Source organism: Sus scrofa, chromosome 5 (genome assembly GCF_000003025.6).
Source record: "Sus scrofa isolate TJ Tabasco breed Duroc chromosome 5, Sscrofa11.1, whole genome shotgun sequence".
NCBI lineage: Eukaryota > Metazoa > Chordata > Mammalia > Artiodactyla > Suidae > Sus > Sus scrofa.
Genome location: NC_010447.5, coordinates 21,542,044 through 21,563,056, shown reverse-complemented (window position 1 = coordinate 21,563,056; position 21,013 = coordinate 21,542,044). Strand labels below are relative to the sequence as shown.

At 49.5% G+C, this 21,013-nt stretch overlaps 2 protein-coding genes and 1 long non-coding RNA gene across 9 annotated transcripts in view; 1 reads left to right on the top strand and 2 right to left on the bottom strand.

Moving 5' to 3' along the window:
* On the bottom strand, positions 639-3,831 carry MYL6 (myosin, light chain 6, alkali, smooth muscle and non-muscle). Of its 4 annotated transcripts, NM_001163997.1 has the most exon segments (7): positions 639-804; positions 1,504-1,549; positions 1,858-1,935; positions 2,029-2,202; positions 2,402-2,545; positions 3,408-3,435; positions 3,699-3,732. In NM_001163997.1, coding segments are annotated over 6 exon segments (456 nt in total). In that variant the 5' UTR covers positions 3,702-3,732; the 3' UTR covers positions 639-804; positions 1,504-1,520.
* MYL6B (myosin light chain 6B) lies at positions 4,062-8,706 on the bottom strand. Of its 2 annotated transcripts, none has more exons than XM_003126266.3 (8): positions 8,315-8,706; positions 6,729-6,996; positions 5,974-6,001; positions 5,612-5,755; positions 5,049-5,222; positions 4,486-4,563; positions 4,299-4,336; positions 4,062-4,172 (listed from the first exon to the last, which is right to left on the bottom strand). In XM_003126266.3, exons 2-7 carry the CDS (start codon positions 6,948-6,950, stop codon positions 4,308-4,310), a joined length of 675 nt encoding a protein of 224 aa, XP_003126314.1. In that variant the 5' UTR covers positions 6,951-6,996; positions 8,315-8,706; the 3' UTR covers positions 4,062-4,172; positions 4,299-4,307. The 2 variants fall into 2 exon arrangements, with proteins under 2 accessions (XP_003126314.1, XP_020948514.1); XM_021092855.1 differs by lacking the exon at positions 8,315-8,706 and adding an exon at positions 7,954-7,980.
* Positions 8,591-21,013, top strand: part of LOC106507496 — a 26,072-nt gene continuing 13,649 nt past the window's right edge. The window contains exons 1-3 of one of the 3 annotated variants that reach the window (XR_002344289.1): positions 13,151-15,783; positions 18,662-18,888; positions 19,827-20,000. This is a non-coding gene — a long non-coding RNA (uncharacterized LOC106507496). Of the gene's footprint in view, positions 9,061-13,150; positions 15,784-18,661; positions 18,889-19,826; positions 20,001-21,013 lie in introns of those variants that run through there. The other 2 variants (XR_002344288.1, XR_002344290.1) reach the window with 2 other exon arrangements.

The following is a 21,013-nucleotide window of genomic DNA, read 5'->3' as shown; positions in this document are numbered from 1 at the left end:
ATCTCAGCTACTTATTATTGGCCCCTGGCCCTGCTGAAGTGACAGACGGGCTCAGGCAGCACTAATACAGCCTGGCCTCCACTCCAGTAAACACTCCCCAGGCTCCCCCACAAAAGGCCTTCTGTGCTGTCAGGAGAGGGCCAGGAGAGGACTCAGCCTTGTGTGGGATGGAACAGGATGGCCAGCCTTGGTCCCACAGGGATTTACGGTTTTTCCCTCATCCCTAAGGGGTAGCCTTTGTAGCATCAACAAATGAGGTCAGGAGTTCCCGTCATGGTGCAGCGGAAATGAATCCAACTAGGAACCAGGAGGTTGTGGGTTCGATCCCTGCCCTTGCTCAGTGGGTTAAGGATCCGGTGTTGTCGTGAGCTATGGGGTAGGTCGAAGATGCAGCTAGGATCGGTGTTGCTGTGATGCAGGCCGGCAGCTAGAGCTCTGATTGCACCCCTAGCCTGGGACCCTCCATGTGCTGTGGGTGTGGCCCTAAAAAGACAAAGACAAAAAACAAGGCCAGCATTTCTTAAATGAAGCAAAGCTGGCTCCTGCAGGCCCTTCCACAGCTTTCCCCAACCTCCAGTCCATTGACCCTGGACTGTCTTCCCAGTCACCCTGCTCAGGAAGGAAAGCAGAACTGCACGTAGGGCAGAGAACAAGTTTATTTGGTAAATGCTGATGGCAAACATCATCTGAGGGAGACATGCTGGGAAAAGTTCTGTGACAAGAGAGTCTAGGAGGCCTTCAGGGCTACACACACCGTCTCCCACTGGGAATGTCCTCAGCCATTCAGCACCATGCGGACAAGCTCTGTGGAAGGAGAGGGGGCTGAACCAGGGAGCAGGGCCAAGGGGAGGGGTTCACCAGGGGCCAGGAGACCGCAAGACCACAAAGGTAGCCTAAGGAGGAACGTGCCTACAGCAACCCACCTTGGGGTCAGTTTGCAGAGGCGCTACCTTGAGTCTGACTGGTTCTCGGCCTCCAGCTCCCCTCCCACCAGCTGTTAGTTCCCCACCCGACCCTGAGCAGCAAGAACACAGCAGAGCAGAAGAGTTCTCAGCTACACCTACAGCTACTGTCAGCCATTGGCGGGAGGAAAAGACAGAGTTTTGGGTTAGGGTACCTCCAAGCTGCCCAGCAGAAGGAAGGGGAAGCGACTCCGGCTGCAGCAGCACCATGGGGCGGGCAACCCACCCCCCTCTGTCAACCGCCCATGCTCCCGGGCCACAGGGTCACCCTGAAGCAAGACGGGGATAGGCTGGTGTGAGTTCCCAGACGCCAGCGCCCTAGAAGCAAAACCTCAGAGCCCATTCTAGGAGAGGAGGAGGTACCACACCCCCAGGCTGCCTTCCTCTTTGAAGAACCCCCCCTCCTCAGTCAGCTCCATGCAGAGACATGCTAGGAGGAAGTCATGGTAGTAGGGGAAGGGCAGGGGCCAGAGAGCAAAGGCCAGGAAGAAAAACACTGGGGAGGGCAACTAGAGAAGGGGGGGGCTGGGAGGAGCCGTACCCGCCCCACGGGGCCCGTCACCCCGACAGGATATGCCTCACAAACGCTGCAGGAAGGAAGAGACATTAATGGTGAAGACAAGACATAGACGTGGGGTGAAGGGGATCAGGCGGTGAGGGAACAAGACACCCATTGGTTTTACGCCCCACCCCTTGCCCGCCCTTCAAGCCGCAGGAGCCCTTCCTTTCCTGCCACACCCCCCAGGCCTCCCACTCCTGGGCTGGGCCAGGCCCTGCCCCTTGCCTCCTGGCATTTTGTGCAGCCCAAGCCCAGGGACAAGGAAAGCCCCAAACACTGTGCCTGACCTGCCCCTGATAGCCACTGCGTTTGTGAGAGCCTCCATTTGTCCCTTACCTTCATAGTTGATACAACCATTGCTGTCCTCATGCCCTGCCACCAGCATCTCTACTTCTTCCTCTGTCATCTTCTCACCTGCAGAGGGGAAGAGTGAGTGTTCTGGAACTGGGTGACAGGTGAGGTGTATCAGGTGGCACCTCAGCTCAAGGAGCAAGGGCGGAGCCTTACCCAGTGTGACAAGAACATGCCGGATCTCCGCACCCATGACGGTGCCGTTGCCCTCCTTGTCGAACACCCGCAGGCCTTCGACATAGTCCTCGTAGGTGCCCTGGTCCTTGTTCTTGGCCACAGTCTGCAGCATGGGCAGGAAGTGCTCGAAGTCCAGCACCTTCACGTTCATCTCTGCCACAAAGGGGGTGAGAGCAAAGTCACGTGTGTTCTTACTGGAGGTTACGGGGCTCCCACTCAAGGCAGGAGAAATCTGTGGGATTTGCTAGACAAGACCTGCTTGAGTTCAGGGCCTAGGAAGATAAAAGGAAGCTATTAGCCGGAGACTGCGGGCCTGCCACCATGCTGAGCAGGTTGTTCTGAGGACTCTTACCATCACTCTTGGGGTTCCCCAGGACCTTGAGCACCTCGGCGTTGGTGGGGTTCTGGCCCAGGGCCCTCATCACGTCCCCACACTGGCTGTACAGGATCTTGCCATCCCCTGTTCGGTCAAACAGCTGGAAGGCCTCCTTGAACTCTGAGGATTCGGATAAACATCAGCACCTGGCAGGCACAGATGAACCCAAACCCTCCCTCACAGTCCCCGTTGCCCATTCAACTTTAATCACGCTGAGGAAACCAGATATTTATACCACTGTACACCCAAGCCCTCTAAGAGGGATCTAGTGTCCCTTCTTCCCAACTCAGGTGTCCCACATAAAGACAGCTCTCCTCAAGCCCTGGCAGAGTGGTAACTGCCATTTCCATACCCCCTCTGCCTACAGCAAGCCTGCCCAGCCTCCTCACTACAGTACTCAGGGCAGGAATTTGCCACCGCCCAGTCTGGGCCTTGTCCTTATAAGGAAGTGGGAGCAGCAGCCTGGGACTGGGGTCATCCCAGCCTGCCACTCTCACCCCTTCAGTACAGAAAGAAATCTTTCAGAGAGTATAGCTGCAAAGAAGCGTCCTCAACAAACTCCCCTGTACCAGCAAAACAACAGGTCACTGCTTCTTACAACCTTCACAATTCCAAGCTGGGGGAGGGGGAAAGTTAGCACAGGAGGAGAGAAGAGGCAGAAGGAGGTGATTAAGGAACAGAGGAGCACAAGCAGCTTAATACATCACTCCCGAGCCCCACACACGGCAGACATTGGTGGCCAAGCTGTTTCACATGCTCACACCACCTACAGAACTCACCCGGTGCTTGGGGCTCAGATCTAGAGTAGAAAGGGAGGGAGGAAGAAAGATTGAGAAAAGAAAATGGAGGCCCAGAAGGAGGGAGAAGGGAATCCACGAGGTACTCCCTTGTGGGTGCTGAAGAAATGACAGGTAGGGGGTAGGTGCTAGAAGGAATGTCCCTCTCCCTAAGCATGACCTCAGCGGGGTCAGAGATTACCTACCTGCGGTCTGGTCCTCGGTGAAGTCACACTGCTCGGAGAAGAGGGGAGCGATCAGCATCTTAACTCCAATCCCCCAAGCTTCCAGCCCCGTCCCAAGAACTCTGAACCACGAACTCCTGTTCCATCCTGGGCACTCTCGCTTCCCAGCAGGGCAGGCTCTCAACATCTCCAACCCCACCTCCAACCCTCAAGTCCCTTTGCCCCCTACCTTCTGCCTTCTCTTCGCCCCCTACCCCCGGCTTCCCGCCTCTCGCCCCCAATCCCGCTCATCCTCCCAGCCCCGGGCCCCACCATCTTGACTGCTTGGCTCTGCGGGACCTTTTCCTGCAGTAATGGCTCCGGTTCTCGGCCCAACCCTAGTCTTAGTACGTCCCAATGACGTCACCCTCCGTTGACCCAGCCAATAGGGATCCTGGCCCGGTCTTATGCAGATGCTGCTGCTACATTAGTAAGGAGGTGGGCGGGGCCCGCTGCGGCTCATTTTTCAGAATAGTCCTACCCGGGGCACAGAAACCGCAGAGGAGGGTGGGGTGGGGCGCAAGGAATCTCCTCCTGCGAGCCGCAGGAAAATCGGGGGATGTCGGATTTGGGAGAGGAGATCCCTCCCTTTCCTTCCTTCCCTCCCCCACCTCTGAAGAAAGCAAGAGTCGGAGGTTTAGGGGAGGAACCGTCACTTTATTTTGAAACAATAGGTGGCCTCCTAGCGGCAGGAACTTGCTTTCGCCCGCGAGGGGTAGGGGGACTCCTTGTCGAGCCCCACTGCACCTGTGGAAAAAGATGAACGTTGCCAAATCCTGGAGCTCAAGCGCGCAGCAGGACGTGGAAACGTATGTCTCTGGTAGAGGGAAGGGAAGCAGGCTGGCCTCACAAGGCGAAGTGGGAGGGCCCTACCTGTAGAGCTCAGACGCTCAGGATGTGCTTCAGGAAGGCTGCAGAGAGAGGAGGCAAGAGGGGCTTCAGAAGATGGTCTTGATAATCCATCTGACTTTAGATAATTTGGGCCACAGGACGCGCCCCCACATACGAGGAGCCTCATGCTTCCCCTCTTCCCCTGTCTCTTCAGCTCCTAGCCGCTCACCTTCATAGTTGATGCAGCCGTTGCTGTCCTCATGTCCTGCCAGAACTGTCTCCACCTCCTCTTCAGTCATCCTCTCTCCTAAACCCCAGACACAGCGTTTTAGCCCCTGCCTTCCCTCCCTCATCAACCCAGGCCTCATTCTTCTGGGTGGTACCTCTTCTCCCACCCTGGAGACTTGCCCATAGCAACAGTCCCCCAAGAGAATCCTGTCCTTGTAATGCGCATGCCTTGAATGCCTCCCAGCATCTTGCTTTCCATTTCACCTCAGTTACACCTGGTGAAAGCTCCACAGACAAGGAAACTGAATTTCAGAGGATTAAGAGACACATACCATATCACAGAGGCCAACCATCTCTTCCAAAATAGAAGCTCAGATCTCCCATCTCATCCCCTTTCCTCTGCCCTTTGGGAGGCATCTGTACCCCAGAAGCAGGCTCTGACCTTCTCGGTCTTCTGCCCATGACCTCCAGGACAGTAATCCCTCCCTGGCTCTGCCTGCTTGGCTAACCTTCTTCTTGGTTCACCCCCTCCTCTCCACCCCACAGTTCTGGTCCCTGCCTCACCCAGGGTAGTGAGGACATGTCTGAGCTCTGCTCCCATGACTTTGCCGTTCCCCTCTTTGTCAAACACGCGAAGCCCCTCCAGGTAGTCCTGGTATGTGCCTTGCCCCTGGATCTTGGCCACTGCCTGGAGCATGGGCAGGAAAGTCTCAAAGTCTATACGTCGGGTCTTCAGCTCTGCAGATCAGAGAGGTGAAGGTGAGGTCACTGTGATGTCACCTAGGACTTAGCTCTCATCCCCACCACGAATTTCTTTTCTTTCTTTTTTTTTTTTTTTTTTTGGCCACACCCATAGCATGTGGAAATTCCCAGGCCAGGGATCAAACCTGTGCCACAGCAGCGACCCAGGGGGCTGTGGTGACAATGCCGGATCCTTAACCTGCTGTGCCACAAGGGAACTCCCCACTAAGGATTTTATTTGTTCAACATTCAGGATGATTTTCTGCCCCTGGGTCTGACAGCTTTAGAAGTCCGGGGACCCACCTCAGCATCCTCTGTCACCTTACCCACATTCCTCGGTTCCACCACTAAACTGAAAACCCTCATTGTTCCAGGGGTCCCCTCACCATCACTCTTGGGGTACCCCAGGACTCTGAGCACCTCGGCGTTGGTGGGGTTCTGGCCCAGGGCCCTCATCACGTCCCCACACTGGCCGAACAGGATCTTGCCATCCCCTACTCGGTCAAACAGCTCGAAGGCTTCCTTGAACTCTGAAGTATAAGGAGGGGTCAGTGTTGACAAGGGGTTCCCATCACCATCAGAAGAAAGAAGAGTTAGAAACTATGTGCTTGAGCTGGGCAGCACAGGGAACACAAAGAGCACTGGTGTTGCAGGTTTCAAGGTCGGGACTGGAGTTAGGGGAATAGAAAGAGGATCTGACCAGGGGCTTGGGATGGACAGTGGGCTCAGGGGACCAGCTTCTCCTCACCCTCCAGCTGGTCCTTGTTAAACTCGATCTGTGGAAGAAAAGAGCAGGTGAGGAGGGATGACAGGGCTTATTCAATCTCTCTCCAGCACTCCTCCCGACCAACTGGCAACCACTTCTGGGGAGGGGCCCAAAGGGACCAGGCTGGGAGCCCAGCCACCTCAGTCCCATTCCCAGCTCCAGACCTTGGGAGAATCCCAAGAGGAGGAATTATTGGGGGGAGGGTTTCCTGGGAACAGGGTTAATCCCATGCCACCTGTTCCCCTCCCTCTACTGCCCTGAGCCCTGCATCCCTCACATAACTGGGGGCTGAACAAAGGCTAAATTTACCCCTGGCCCCCAGCTGTGATTGTCTAACAAGTCTGTCCTCTTCAGCCTTCCTTCCTGGGGTTCAGAGCTGTGGCCTTTCGTGTTGAACAGTCAGCCAGGGGCCGGCAGCAGCTCCCTCCCTTCACCTTGAAACTGTCCTCAGAACCCAGATGTTCCCCATCTCACAGTCCCTGCCTCCAGCAGGAGGGTCAGTGAGAATGTGTGTGTATATACGTACACAGAACGTGTTATAGATTAGAGGAAGAGCTCAACAAAGACAATAGCAGAGTCATGACCCTGAATCCTTCCAAATAGGGGACGAAGGGAAACCCCCGCTATCATCCAGTGCTTACTGATTCCCTACCTTCTAGATACCCCCTAGTCCTCTAGGCTGAATCCCACCCTTTACCACTCCCTCCAAATTCTTTTCTCACTTTCCAGGGACTCACCACCACTTTGGAGAGATCGACGGGGGGCTCCTGGATCTTCGCAGAGGCTGAAGGGACAGCTGGTGCTGGTGCTGGTGCTGGTGCTGGCGCTGACGCTGACGCTGGTGGTGGCTTGGCTGGAGGGGCCCCTGCTGCTGGCTTGGCAGCAGGCGCAGCAGGCTTGGGGTTAGGGGGCCCCACTGGTTTCTTCACGGGAACGGGAACATCCTTCTTGGGAGGCATGATGTCCGGTGGCCAAAGGACAGTGTGCCGATGGGGGCACCCATCTCTGTTTAAATAGCCAGGGAGTCTGGGATGTCAAGGGGCGGGGGCAGGGGCAGGGAGCCAGTTGGCGATGGGGAGGGTGAGATAGAGGAGAGATATGCTGGCCTGCCCTCACTCCCCTGGCCTCCTATGGTTCAGGACTCCTGCCCCAAGGTCTTCTCCCTTCTGTCCACCTGGCCCCAAATGCTGACCAGAACAATGGCCCCTTTGGGGGCAGGGGGAGGAAGCCAGAGACTGCCCAGAATGGGGGAGTTAACCTCCGGGGTGAGGATAGGATGCTTGCCAGTGACAAACAGTAAAATAGGGGTGAGGCAAAGAAGGAGATCCAGGCATTCAATGCCCTCAACCCTCTGACTCAGAAGAGCCCTTTTTCCTAGCAGCTTTAGACTCTTGAAGGCTGAAGCAGGGATGGGGGCCTTGTGAACTGTGATTGTTAAAGTGGGGTCTGGGAGTAGTGAAAGGTGAAAAAAACAAGCAGACTCTCTGCTCCTCTCTGACCATGGATGAGAAGCAGGGATAGTGGATCCCACAGCTTCATAATCCTGAATACTGTAATTCTCTAACCCTCTTCCTGCCAGCCCAGAACTGGAACTGTGTACAAAATAGAGACAGAATAGTAAGAGAAGAGTGTGACCTCCCCCTCCGATTGTTCCTGTACCCAGTGTTAAACGTTTAAGGAGCGGGGATGCGGGCAAGGACAGTTTAACACCCACCATCCATACTCCCAAGGAAGGAACACTTGTCCACAAACCTATGGTCATTCAGGTCAGACACAAGTAGGGTGTCTGAACCTGCAGGGGCTCCTTGCACCTGGGGGGAAGGGCAGGCTCTGAGAGGCAAAGGGCTTAATTTCTAAAATCTCTAATCCAAAAGGACGTGGGAGGCCCTTTGGCCTCCATGAGTACTCATTCCCAACCAGAGGGATAATAAAACCTCCAGACTAGGTTGCCAGATTACAAACCTTGCTGGGAGCGCTGGGGTAGAGTCGAAGTCCGGGCATATGGGGTGGGGGGGGGGGCGTCACTGGCTAGTTTTGTTCTGGGGTTAAAGAAAGAGACGATTTAAACAGCATTCCGAGGAAGATAAGAGTGATCCCACTTAGGTCCTGGGGTTCAGAGAGTTGATGCTGGGTCTCCCACTCCAAAAAAGTCTCTGAATCTCATTACTGCCAATTGCCTCATTTTAGGAAAATAAGCACATCACTCTCTCTCTCTCTCTCTCTCTCTCTCACACACACACACCACACACACACACACTCACATACACACACCCTAAATATTAAATAAAGGAAAGAGTCCCTCCCCAAAGCCCCAAAAACTCACCCTGAGGGGTCCAGGTAAGAGGAGGAGGCGGGGCGAAGGGCAGCCGCAGTCCCTGAAGGGTTAATTTCGCCAGCCACCGAGCATGCCGGGAATCGTAGTCCTCGCGCGCGCCCGGAGGCTCACGGGAAACTCCGCTTAACTACGTAAGGGGGGCGGTGTTAGTGCGGTGGCTTCCGGCCCGAAGCGGCGGTTGGTGACTCAGTATGTTTGGGGCGCGTTTCTTATCCCGGAAAAAGTACTTTTCACTGACTCTCAAAACGTGCGCGGCCCTTCAGAATATCTCCCTTGTTTGGCCCTGAGTTCACTGTTTAGTGTGGGCGGAGCTGTTTTCCTGAGTTCGCTGTGAGAACGCGGAAGCAGCGGAAGGGTTGTAGCTGCCCCAGGCTCAGATAGAAGGTCAGGTAGCTCAGGAAGCACTTAACGGCCCCGGGCCGAGTGGTTAGGTCAGTTTAGCTTCCTGTTGCAGTTCGGTAGAAAATAGAGGCCATTGAGTGGCTGTATGACTTGGAACAGTAAAGTTGTTTGTTTGAAGTGAACTGGTAGTTGAAGTAAACGTTAAAATTTGGAATTAAGCCGGCTAACCTGCCGCAGTCCGAGTTGAAGTTTCTCCATTCTGCGGCCGCGTATGCATCAGGCACCCTTTCTGTTCTTCACAGGTCTCTTTGGAGTGGAGGCCTGCGTTCTCCAGCTCTTGACTCTGAGACATCTCTGCCCAGCATTGGACATCTCTTTCCCGTGGATGGCTGGTTGTTTTTTAGATTTTTTTTTTTTTTAATGGTCGCACCTGTGGCACATTGAAGTTCCCAGGCGAGGGGGGGGGGTCCAATTGGACCTACAGCTGAGGCCTGTTCCACAGCCAGGGCAACAGGGATCCGAGCTGCATCTGCTACCTACATCACCTGTGGCAAAACTGGATCCTTAACTCACTGAGTGAGCCCAGAGATTGAACCTGCCTCCTCACAGAGGTAGCGTCGTGTCCTTAACCTGCTGAGCCACAGAGGGAACTCCTTGTTTGTGTTTAATTGAGGTATGGTTGGTACAGAATATTCTGTTTCAGGTAGGTTGTATGTACTCCATTAATAGTTATAAATATTGGTTATATTCTCTGTGTTGTACATCCCCCAAGATGCTTTTGAAAGGTCTCCTTTGGGCTGGTAAGGAACCAGCCCAGCCCCACTGATCTACTACTAGATGGAAGAGTAAATGCCCTGAAGGTGCATACCATGCTGGAGATTGGGGCTTGCACGGGCTTGCTTGCAGGCAGTGGGTGGGAGTAGAAAGCCCACAAGAGGTCAGAAGAGTGAGGCATAAATGAACTTAATGGGCAGTGCAGAATTGATGTTGGCTGGTTGGGGAAGGCTTTTTGGAAGAGTAGAAATGGATTGTATAATAAAAACAATAACCGATGAGGAGGTGGAGGGTGTTAGCAACCATTTCTGAAGGTCTCCACAGAGCAGGTACTGCATGAACCATAGAGGGTGCTAAAGAGTGTGGATTCAGACTAGCCTGCTTAAATGTGATGTTTTATTTGCTATTGTTTTGAGTTCTTTTTCAGGCTACTTAATTTTTGTTTGTTTGTTTGTTTTGTTTTTTTTCTAGGCCACATCTGCATCATATGGAGGTTCCCAGGCTAGGGGTGGAATCGGAGCTCCAGCTGCCGGCCTACACCGCAGCTACAGCAGCTCGGGGTCTGAGCTTTGTCTGTGACCTACACTGCAGCTCATGGCAACCCCGGATCCCCACCCACTGAGTGAGGCCAGGGATCGAATGCACATCCTCATGGATACTGGTCGGGTTCATTTCCACTTAAACACAACGGGAACTCCCAGCCTACTTAAATTTGAATCTAGGGTCTTCAAGGTACTTACCTCCAGCAAGTTTATATATCTTACTGTGCCTAAGTTCCTTCATCTATAAAATAATAGTAATACCTATCCTGTAGGTAGTGGGTACCTACAGTGCTGTTGGGAGTATTCAGTGTGTTAATCTTTATAAAACACGATGGGTTTAGCATATGGAGTTCCCATCATGGCTCAGCAGAAACAAGTCTGACGAGCATCCCTGAGAACACAGGGTAACCCCTAGCCTCGCTCAGTGGATTAAGGATCCAGCGTTATCGTGAGCTGTGGTATATATAAGTCAAGACTTGGATCCAGTGTTGCTTCAACCTCTAGCCTGGGAACCTCCATATTGCTGTGGGTGTGGCCCTAAAAAGACAAGAACAAACACCCCAGAGGAGTTCCCGTTGGGGCAAGTGGTTAACGAATCCGACTAGGAACCATGAGTTGCAGGTTGGATCCCTGCCCTTGCTCAGTGGGTTAAGGACCCGGCATTTCTGTGAGCTGTGGTGTAGGTCGCAGACATGGCTCAGATCCCGTGTTGCTGTGGCTCTGGCGTAGGCTGACGGCTACAGCTCTGATTAGACCCCTGGCCTGGGAACCTCCATATGCTGCGGAGCAGCCCTAGAAAAGGCAGACAAAAAAAAAAAAAACAAACCCAGAATGGGCCTAGCATAGAGTAAGTGGTATATGTGTGTGTTAAATTTCCTTTACTCAGCCCAGCATATGAAGTAGTTAGTATTTCCTCCTTTTACATCCATAAAGTAGCACGAGGCACAAAGCGATGGAGAGCAAGAAAGAATACATTTCTTTTAGGTGTTTGGTTACAAGACTGTTTGGGGGAGGGTCACGTAACAGATGCCTTTTTGTGTCTTTCATCACTTCCACAGAAGGGGGTTTCAAAGATGTGGTTTATCTGAACTTTTTTTTCCTCCTCTTCCTCTCCTTTATCTAGAGCCATCTTTTGGGCAGTTTGCCAAGTAAAAGTGGTTATGGCATCATCTGACTTTCTAGCATTTCTGCCTGCTTTATAGAGAAGTGGTGCAAGGAGAAAAGAGAAATACCTTGGCAAACACAAGTCGGAGGACTGTTCGTTTTCTGTGTTTTAAATGTCTATTTCAATAGACTTTTAATCATAAATACTGCGAACTGGACTGCACATGGTCTTAACTGGGCATGTGTGATTTATACATTATGTATGTGGATTTTCTGTGACAAATGCCCATATCCCCTCTCTTTCTACCCCACCTAGCATATGACTTGTATGTTCTTAGGGACTGCATATTTATAATATTAGTCAATATAAAATAATTAGGGCACTTTTTTTTTGTCTTTTGTCTTTTTAGGGCCACACCTGCGGCATATGGAGGTTCCCAGGCTAGGGGTCTAATTGGAGCTGTTGCCACCGACCTACACCACAGCCACAGCAACACCAGATCTGAGAGGGCACATTTTTTTAGCAATTTTTTTTGGCCATGCCTGAAGCATGTGGAAATTCCCAAGCCAGGGATCAAAACCATGCCACAGCAGCAGCTCAAGCTGCTGCAGTGACAATGCCAGATCCTTAACCCACTGTACCACAAGAGAACTTCTTTATCTTTTTTTTTTTTTTTTTGTCTTTTCTAGGGCTGCTCCCACGGCATATGGAGGTTCTCAGACTAGAGATCTAATCAGAGCTGTAGCCGCCAGCCCATGCCAGAGCCATATCAACACAGGATCTGAGCTGCATCTGCGACCTGCAGCACAGCTCATGGCAATGCTGGATCCTTAACCCACTGAGCGAGGCCAGGGATCCAACCCGCAACCTCATGGTTTCTAGTCAGATTCGTTAACCACTGAGCCACGATGGAAACTCCAAGAACTTCTTTAATATACAATTTTTAAAGGTTGCTTTCCATTTACAGTCATTACAGACTATTGGCTATATTCCCTATGTTGTGCAGTACATCCTTGAGCCTGGCTTACACCCCAAAATTTGTACATCCCACTCCCCTACCCTTACTTATTTATTTATTTTTTATTTTTATTTTCCCATGTACAGCAAGGGGATCAAGTTATCCTTACATGTATACATTACAATTACATTTTTTCCCCCACCTTGTTCTGTTGCAACATGAGTATCTAGACAAAGTTCTCAATGCTACTCAGCAGGATCTCCTTGTAAATCTATTCTAAGTTGTGTCTGACCACTCCCCTACTCTTATATTGTCCATCCCTTCCTTTTCTCCACCAGTAACCACTAGTTTGTTCTTTTTTTGTTGGTGGTGGTGGGTTTGTCTTTTTTTTTTTTTTTTTTTGCCATTTCTTGGGCCACTCCTGCGGCATAAGGAGGTTCCCAGGCTAGGAGTCAAATCAGAGCTGTAGCCGCCCACCTACGCCAGAGCCACAGCAACGCGGGATCCGAGCCGTGTCTTTGATCTACACCATAGCTCACAGCAATGCTGGGTCCTTAAGCCACTGAGCAAGGCCAGGGATCGAACCCGAAGTCTCATGGTTCCTAATCGGATTCGTTAACCACTGAGCCACAACGGGAACTCTTAACTAGTTTGTTCTTTATATCTGTGAGTATGCTTCTTTTTTGTTATATTCACTAGTTTGTTCTTTATATCTGTGAGTATGCTTCTTTTTTGTTATATTCAGTAGTTTGTTGTATTTTTTAGTGTTCCACATATAAATGATATTTGGTATTTGTCTTTTTCTGTCTGATTTATTTCACCTAACAGTGCTCTCTAGGTCCATCCATTGTTGCTGTAAATGGCAAAATTCTTTTTTTATGGCTGTGTTCCATTGTGTATATATACCACATCTTTAGCTATTCATCTGTGGAAGGACATTTAGTTTGGTTCAGTATTTTGGCAGTTGTAAATAATATTGCTGTGAACATAGCAGTGCATGTATCTTTTCAAGTTAGTGTTTTTTTTTTTTTTTTTTTTTTTTAATGTATACCCAAGAGCAGAATTGCTGGGTCATATGTCATATGGTAGTTTTGTTTTTAGGGTTTTTTTTTTTTTTTTTTTTTTTCAGGGCTGTACCTGTGGCATGTGGAAGTTCCCAAGCTAGGGGTTGAATCAGAGCCGCAGCTACTGGCTTATGACACAGCCACAGCAACGTGGGATCTGAGTGTTTTCAGTTCTTTGAGAAACCTCCATACTGTTTTTACAGTGGCCGCACCAGTTTACATTCCCACCTCCAGTGTACAAGGGTTCCCTTTTCTCCACACCCTCACCAACATTTGTTATTTGTGTTCTTTTTGATGATAGCTATTCCAACAGGTGAGAGGTGAGGAAGGGCACATCTTTAAAAGGAAAAAAAAGATACACATTAAAAATCTAATAAAAACCAAATAGAGGGGGAGTTTCGTTGTGGCACAGCTGAAATGAATCCGACTAGTAACCATGAGGTTGCAGTTCCATCCCTGGCCTCACTCAGTGGGTTAAGGATCCAGTGTTACTGTAAGCTGTGGTGTAGGTTGCAGACCCAGCTTGGAACCAGCATGGCTGTGGCTGTGGTGTAGGCTGGCAGCTGCAACTCTTGATTCGACCCCTAGCCTGGGAACTTAACGTATGCCACAGGTGTGGGCCTAAAAAGAAAAAAAAAATAATAATAGAGGAGTTCTCTTGTGGAACAGTGGGTTAAGGATCTGGCATTGTCACTGCAGGGGCTTGGGTCACTACCTTGGCTCAGCTTTGATCTCTGGCCCAAGAACTTTCGCGTGTTGCAAATGTGGCCAAAAAGTAATAATAAAAAACCTAATAGAAAGGTTTTTGGAATTACTTGGCACTATAGATCTTGAGTAACTTGAATAATTGTAGGTTCACCCTTTACAGCTTAACTATCTCTTTCACCACTAGCTAATGTGCTAAGATGGATGATGGTTTAGGTAGAGAGAACATAGTTTTCTAGGTAAACAAGAAAGATGTCTTAAGTCCTCTGGTATTTTGACCGGAAAGTGGTATGGGTGGTAACACAGGGGAAAGAAGAGGGAAGACAACACATATATTTTATGATACACAGGTAGTTTATAAACTCCTAAGTCCCATTTTTCTTTTTTTTTGGCCGCACCCATGGCATGCAGAAGTTCCCAAGCCAGAGATCAAACCCCGGCCACAGCAGTGACAATCCTGGATCCTTAAACTTCTGAGACTCCGGGGGACTACCCAAGTCTTTCTTTTTTTTTTTTTTTTTTTTTCTTTTTCTTTTTTAGGGCCACACCTGCAGCATATGGAGATTTCCCAGGCTAGGGGTCCAGTTGAAGCTACAGCTGCCAGCCACAGCCACAGCAATATGGGAACCAAGCCATGTCTGCGACCTACACCACAGCTCATGGCGAAACCAGATCCTTAACCCACTGAGCAAGGCCAGGGATCAAATCCACAACCTCATGGTTCCTAGTCGGATTCATTTCCACTGCACCACGACAGGAACTCTTTTTCTGCTTTTTTTTTAAAGGGCCATTCCTGCAACACATGGAAGATCCCAGGCTTGGGGTCGAATCGGAGCTACAGCTGCTGGCTTACGCCACAGCCTCAACAACACGGAATCCAAGCCGTATCTGTGACCTGCACCCCAAGTCATGGCAATGCTGGGTCCTTAACCCACTGAGCGAGGCCAGGGATTGAACCCACATCCTCATGGATACTAGTCTTGTCCAAAACTCGCTGAACCACAATGGCAACTTCCCAAGTCCTATTCTTATAGACCCACACTAGATGCAAGATAGCAACAGAAAAACAGAGTTTATGGTGAGTAATGCTAGTTTCATTTTTGTAATGTTCTGAAACAGTGGCTCTCAGACTTAGCTGTTCTTCAGAATCTCCTGGGAGCTTTGTAAGCAGACAAACTTCCAGACTCTTTCTCCCAAAATTTCTGACTATAGGTCAGTGTTAGGGCCTGGGAATCTATTTTAGCTTCCTGGAAAGCACAGAGAATAAACTAAGAGACATAGGTAACCAAAGCTTTAATGAAAGGAGTGATCTTTTCAAAATGTGCATTTGATCATATCATCTCCCTACTTAAAATCCTTCCATGTTTTTTTGTTTTTTGTTTTTTCTTTTTTGGCCACCTGAAGAATGTGGAGTTCCTTACCTTGGTCCACAAAAGCCAGCACAGTTTCAAATGCTCCTTGCCAGGGAGTTCCCGTCGTGGCGCAGTGGTTAACGAATCCGACTAGGAACCATGAGGTTGCGGGTTCGGTCCCTGCCCTTGCTCAGTGGGTTAACGATCTGGTGTTGCCGTGAGCTGTGGTGTAGGTTGCAGACGCGGCTCGGATCCCGCGTTGCTGTGGCTCTGGCATAGGCCGGTGGCTATAGCTCTGATTCAGCCCCTAGCCTGGGAACATCCATATGCCGCGGGAGCGGCCCAAGAAATAGCAACAACAACAACAACAAAAAGTCAAATGCTCCTTGCCAGGAACAGCCATACCTACTAGCTTTCAGATCTTCAGAGGTGTGCCGTGTACTCTGTTCAGGCTATTGCCTCAGTCTTTTGGGTTTCTTCCCCTTTCCCCGCTAACACATGCTACTTCCAGGACCCAAGAGAGCACAGTGCCTGACATCTACTAGCTCTCAAATACCTGTAGAATGAATAGCTACCTGGGTGAAAGGGAAGAGTCAAGGATGGACACTGATACTGGTAAGTTGATAAGGAGATAGGTTGGGGATTCAAGAGATTGAGAGAGTTCCCTGTATTGAAGTCTATTTATCTGGCCACGTCTGGCCTGCAGGGGTTCCTGGGCGAGGGCTCAAAGCCTCTCCACAGCAATAACCAGTAACCAGAGTCACAGTAGTGATGACATTGGATCCTTAACCCCCTGAGCCACCAGTGAACTCTTTGAACTCTTATTTTTATCCTGAAGTAGAAAGTGAGGTGATTGACTTGTTGAAAGAGGAAGTAGAAGGAGGTGGCTTGAGAAAGTAGTGAAAGTTTGAAATAGGTGCTGAGGAAGATGGGTACAGATGGGTACAGGGGACCCATTCACAAATACACATTTAAGATTTACCCGTGGGAGTTCCCGTCATGGTGCAGTGGTTAACGAATCCAGCTAGGAACCATGAGGTAGCGGGTTCGATCCCTGCCCTTGCTCAGTGGGTTAACGATCCAGGGTGGCCGTGAGCTGTGGTGTAGGTTGCAGACACGGCTCGGATTCCCATGTTGCTGTGGCTCTGGCATAGGCTGGCGGCTACAGCTCTGATTAGACCCCTAGCCTGGGAACCTCCACATGCCGCAGGAGCGGCCCAAGAAATGGCAAAAAGACAAAAAAAAAAAAAAAAAAAAAGATTTACCCGTGCTCTACCCTGTGCTGAGCAGCTTGCAGGATGTTGTGGTGGGAGATCAAGAATTTGCTATGGTGGGAGTTCCCGTTGTGGCGCAGCAGAAACAAATCCGTCTGGGAACCGTGAGGTTGTGGGTTCAGTCCCTGGCTTTGCTCAGTGGGTTAAGGATCCGGTGTTGCCATGAGCTGTGATGTAGATCGCAGTTGTGGCTCAGATCTGGCATGCCTGTGGTGTAGGCTGGCAACTGTAGCTCCAATTGGACCCCTAGCCTGGGAATCTCCATATGCCACGGGTGTAGCCCTAAAAAGCAAAAAAAAAAAAAAAAAAAAAAAAAGAAACAAGAATAAGAGAATTTGCAATTGTGCCAATCCACAGGCAGCGATTTCCTTTTTCCAGCAGTACTCAGTTGCTTGGATGATTTAGCTAGAGAAGAGAGGCAACCAGAATGGTAACAGGTTGGAGTTTTGTGGAATAGGGATAATAAGTGAATTTGAGGAGTCAGGAAATTGAGAATCTGAATAAAAGAGTTTGTGGTCCAGGAGTTCCCATCGTGGTTCAGCGGAAACAAATCTGACTAGAATCCATGAGGATGCAGGTTCGATCTCTGGCTTTGCTCAGTGGGTTAAGGATCTGGTGTGGCTGTCACTGTGGCATAGGCTGACAGCTACAGCTCCCATTTAACCCCTAGTCCAGGAATCTCTATATGCTTTGGGTGTGGCCCTAAAAAAAAAAAAAAAATTCTGGTCCAGGCCAGATAGAGGAGTGAGTAGTATGAAAGTGGCTGATTAGATTGAGAGAATATGGAAAGTCATGAGAAGCTGGAGTCTCAGGAAGAAGTGAAATGGTTGAAGATCTCTTTTGTAGTTGGAGAAAATAACTCATTTGAATTTAAAATTTCAAAGGCATGGTGGAAAGGGTATGTGAAGGTCATCAGGTTTGAGGAGAGTGTCCTTTAAAATTACTTCAATAATAGGAGTTCCTGTAATGGTGCAGCGGAAACAAACCCATGAGGAACCATGAGGTTGTGGGTTCGATCCCTGGCCTCGCTCGGTGGGTTAAGGATCCGGTGTCACAGTGAGCTGTGGTGTAGGTCACAGATGTGGCTCGGATCTGATGTGGCTGTGGCTGTGGTAAAGGCTGGCAGCTGTAGCTCCAGTTCCACCCCTTAACCTGGGAACCTCCGTGTGCCACTGGTGCAGCCCTAAAAAAGCAAAAAAAAAAATTTATTTCAATAACAAATAGCAAAAAATCTGATTAAAACTAGCTAAGCGGAGTTCCCGTCGTGGCGCAGTGGTTAACGAATCCGACTAGGAACCATGAGGTTGCGGGTTCGGTCCCTGCCCTTGCTCAGTGGGTTAACGATCCGGCGTTGCCGTGAGCTGTGGTGTAGGTTGCAGACTCGGCTCGGATCCCGAGTTGCTGTGGCCCTGGCGTAGGCCAGAGGCTACAGCTCCGATTCAACCCCTAGCCTGGGAACCTCCATATGCCACAGGAGCGGCCCAAGAAATAGCAAAAAGACAAAAAAAAAACAAAACAAAAACAAAAAAAACCTAGCTAAGCAACAAAGAGGATTTATTGGCTTATGTAAACTGAAAGTCAAAAGATAGGGTGGGTTTTCAGTTCATTTAATCCAGAAGTTCAACACATAAGAAAGGGATCTGTTGTCTAATTCTCTTGCCACTGTCCAGGTGTTAGCTTCTTCCTTGAGTCCCTTCCTGGAGGCAGATATGGCTTAGCCGCACAGCTATTAAGTCCTTATGCACAAAAGGAAGACAGCAAGTTTCTCCTGGCCATTACAGTCTGTCCCTGGACCTCACTCTGACTAGACCTACTTAGATGCCCATCCGTCCTTGACCTAATTACTATGGCCAGGGAAATATGCCCTGATGGGTTAGGTCTGGGTTATTATCCACCTGGTAAGGAGAATGGTGTTACCATGATTCACTTAGGCCACCCAGGGTGTGTCCCTGACACTGGAGGTGGATTGGAGTCCATCCAAAGGGAGGAGGGGAAACCAACAGTGTCCACCACAAGGAGGAACTATGATACTAGTTATTGAGTGACCTACTCTACATTGAAGACTCCAAGGTGACAGCAGTACTCAGGGTGCCGCACCCTTCTGTAAATATGGAGTGTGTGTGTGTTTAGGGAGTGACAGTGATGAGAAAAGGTAAAGACAGTATATCAGATGGGCATCACTTCCAAAGGAGCTGAGATTTTTGTTTTCTCTTTTTCAGTGTGGGTTAAGAACCCAACATAGTGTCCCTGAGAATGCAGGTTTGATCCCTAGCCTTGCACAGTGGGTTAAGGATCTGGTATTGCCAGGAACTCCAAGAGGACCTGAGATTTTTCACTGTTCTGAGAATAACAATGGGGAAGCAGCATTGGGGTGCAAGGAGAACAAAGAACCCACCTCCCAGTATATGGGGTTCAAGAGAAAGATTGGTCACTGGCCAATCTTCTGGTGAGTGTGGGTGCTTCTGGTGAGTGTGGTCTTTTTTTTTTTTTTTTTTGTCCTCATTCAAGTATAGTTGATTTACAATGATGTGTTAATTTCTGCTATACAGCAAAGTGATTCAGATATATATATATATACACACACACACAAATTCTTTTTAATATTCTTTTCCACTATGGTTTATCATAGAATATAAAAATACAGTTCCTGTGCTATACAGTAGGACCCTGTTGTTTATCCATTCTAAATGTAATAGTTTGCATCTGCTCACACTAAATTCCCAATCCATCCCTCCCTCACCTGCCAACCCCTTGGCAACCTCTATGTCTGTGAGTCTGTTTCTGTTTTTTGTTTTTTAAAAAGCCACTCCTGTGGCATATGGAAGTTCCCAGACTAGGGGCTGAATTGGAGCTGTAGCTGGTGGCCTACACCACAGCCAGAGCAATGCCAGATCCTTAACCCACTGAGCAGAGGCCAGGGATCAAACCTGCGTCCTCATGGATACTAGTCAGATTCATTTCTGCTGAGCCATGATGGGAACTCCTGTTTTTATTTAAAAAAAAAATTTTTTTTTTCCTCATGGCCTGTGGCATATGGAAGTTCTCAGGCTAAGGATTGAATCAGAGCTGGAGTTGCCAGCCTATGCCAGCAGCCACAGCAATTAATGCAGGATCCTGCAACCTACGCCACAGCTCACAGCAATGCCTGGTCCTTTAACTCACTGAGCAAGGCAAAGGATTGAACCTGAATCCTCATGGACACTAATTGGTTTTGTTACCTCTCAGCCACAATGAGAATTCCTGGAAACTCCAATTTTTGTTTTTATTTTTATTGCCTTGGGAGATTGACTAAGAAAACATTAGTACGATTTATGTCAGAATATTTTGCCTATGATCTCTTCTAGAAATTTTATGGTGTGTCTTTTTTTTTTTTTTCCTTTTTAGGACCTCGCCCAAGGCATGTGGAAGTTCCCAGGCTAGAGGTCAAATCGGAGCTGTAGCTGCCAGCCTACACCACAGCCAAAGGACACAGGATCCAACCCACATCTGTGGCCTGCACAGCAATTCCTGGATGTTAACCCACTGGATTGAACAAGCATCCTCATGGATACTAGTCAGGTTCGTTATCATCCTCATGGATACTAGTCAGGTTCGTTATCACTGAGCCACAGTGGAGCTCCCTGGTGTCATGTCTTATGTTTAAGTCTTTAAGCCATGAATGAGGTCTTTTGAGAGGTTAGCCATATTTCAAGGGAGGCCAGTGAGCTTTGTGTAAATAAGGTAAAGGATTATAAGAGGTAGAGTGGATGGGAAGTATAATGTGGAACTAGGTTACTAGGTTTGCAGAGAGAGCAGTGGAAAGGTTTGAGAGGGCCCTTCAGCTGCAGCTGCTCTCTTTCTGCCTCTGTTCTTTTTGTTGTTGTTGTTCTTTTTTTTACTGCTTAGGGCTGTACCTGCGGCATATGGAAGTTCTATGGCTAGGGGTCGAATTGGAGCAGCAGCTGCCAGCCTGCACCACAACCACAGCAACTCGTGATCCAAGCTGTGTCCTTGACCTACATACACAGCAACGCTGAATCCTTAACCCACTGAGTGAGGCCAGGGATAGTACCTGCATCCTTAGGGATACTAGTCAGGCTCATTACTGCTGAGCCACAATGGAAACATTTTTTTTGCCCCCCCGCCCCTCGCCTCCAGCAGCATGCAAAAGTTCCTGGGCTAGAGATCAACCCAAGCTGCAGCAGTGACAACTCTAGATCCTTAACCTGCTAGGCCACCAGGGAACTCCCAGCTGCCTCTATTCTTTGTACCTTATTTTCTGTTAGTGATAGTTACTCTACTTGCCTGACTACCCTAATCCCTCCTAGATTTTTAGTTCTTTTTTTTTTTTTTAAATTGAAGTATAGTTATAGTTGTGGCTCAGCAGGTTAAGAACCTGACTAGTATCTATGAGGATGCAGGTTCAATCCCTTGCCTTGCTCAGTGGCCATGCTACAGCTTGCGTAAGTAGCAGATGTGGCTTGGATCTGGCATTGCTGTGGTTGTGATGTAGGCCAGCAGCTGCAGCTCTGAATTCAACCTGTGCCTCAGGAACTTCCATATGCTCCAGGTGTGGAAAAAGGAGGGAGGGA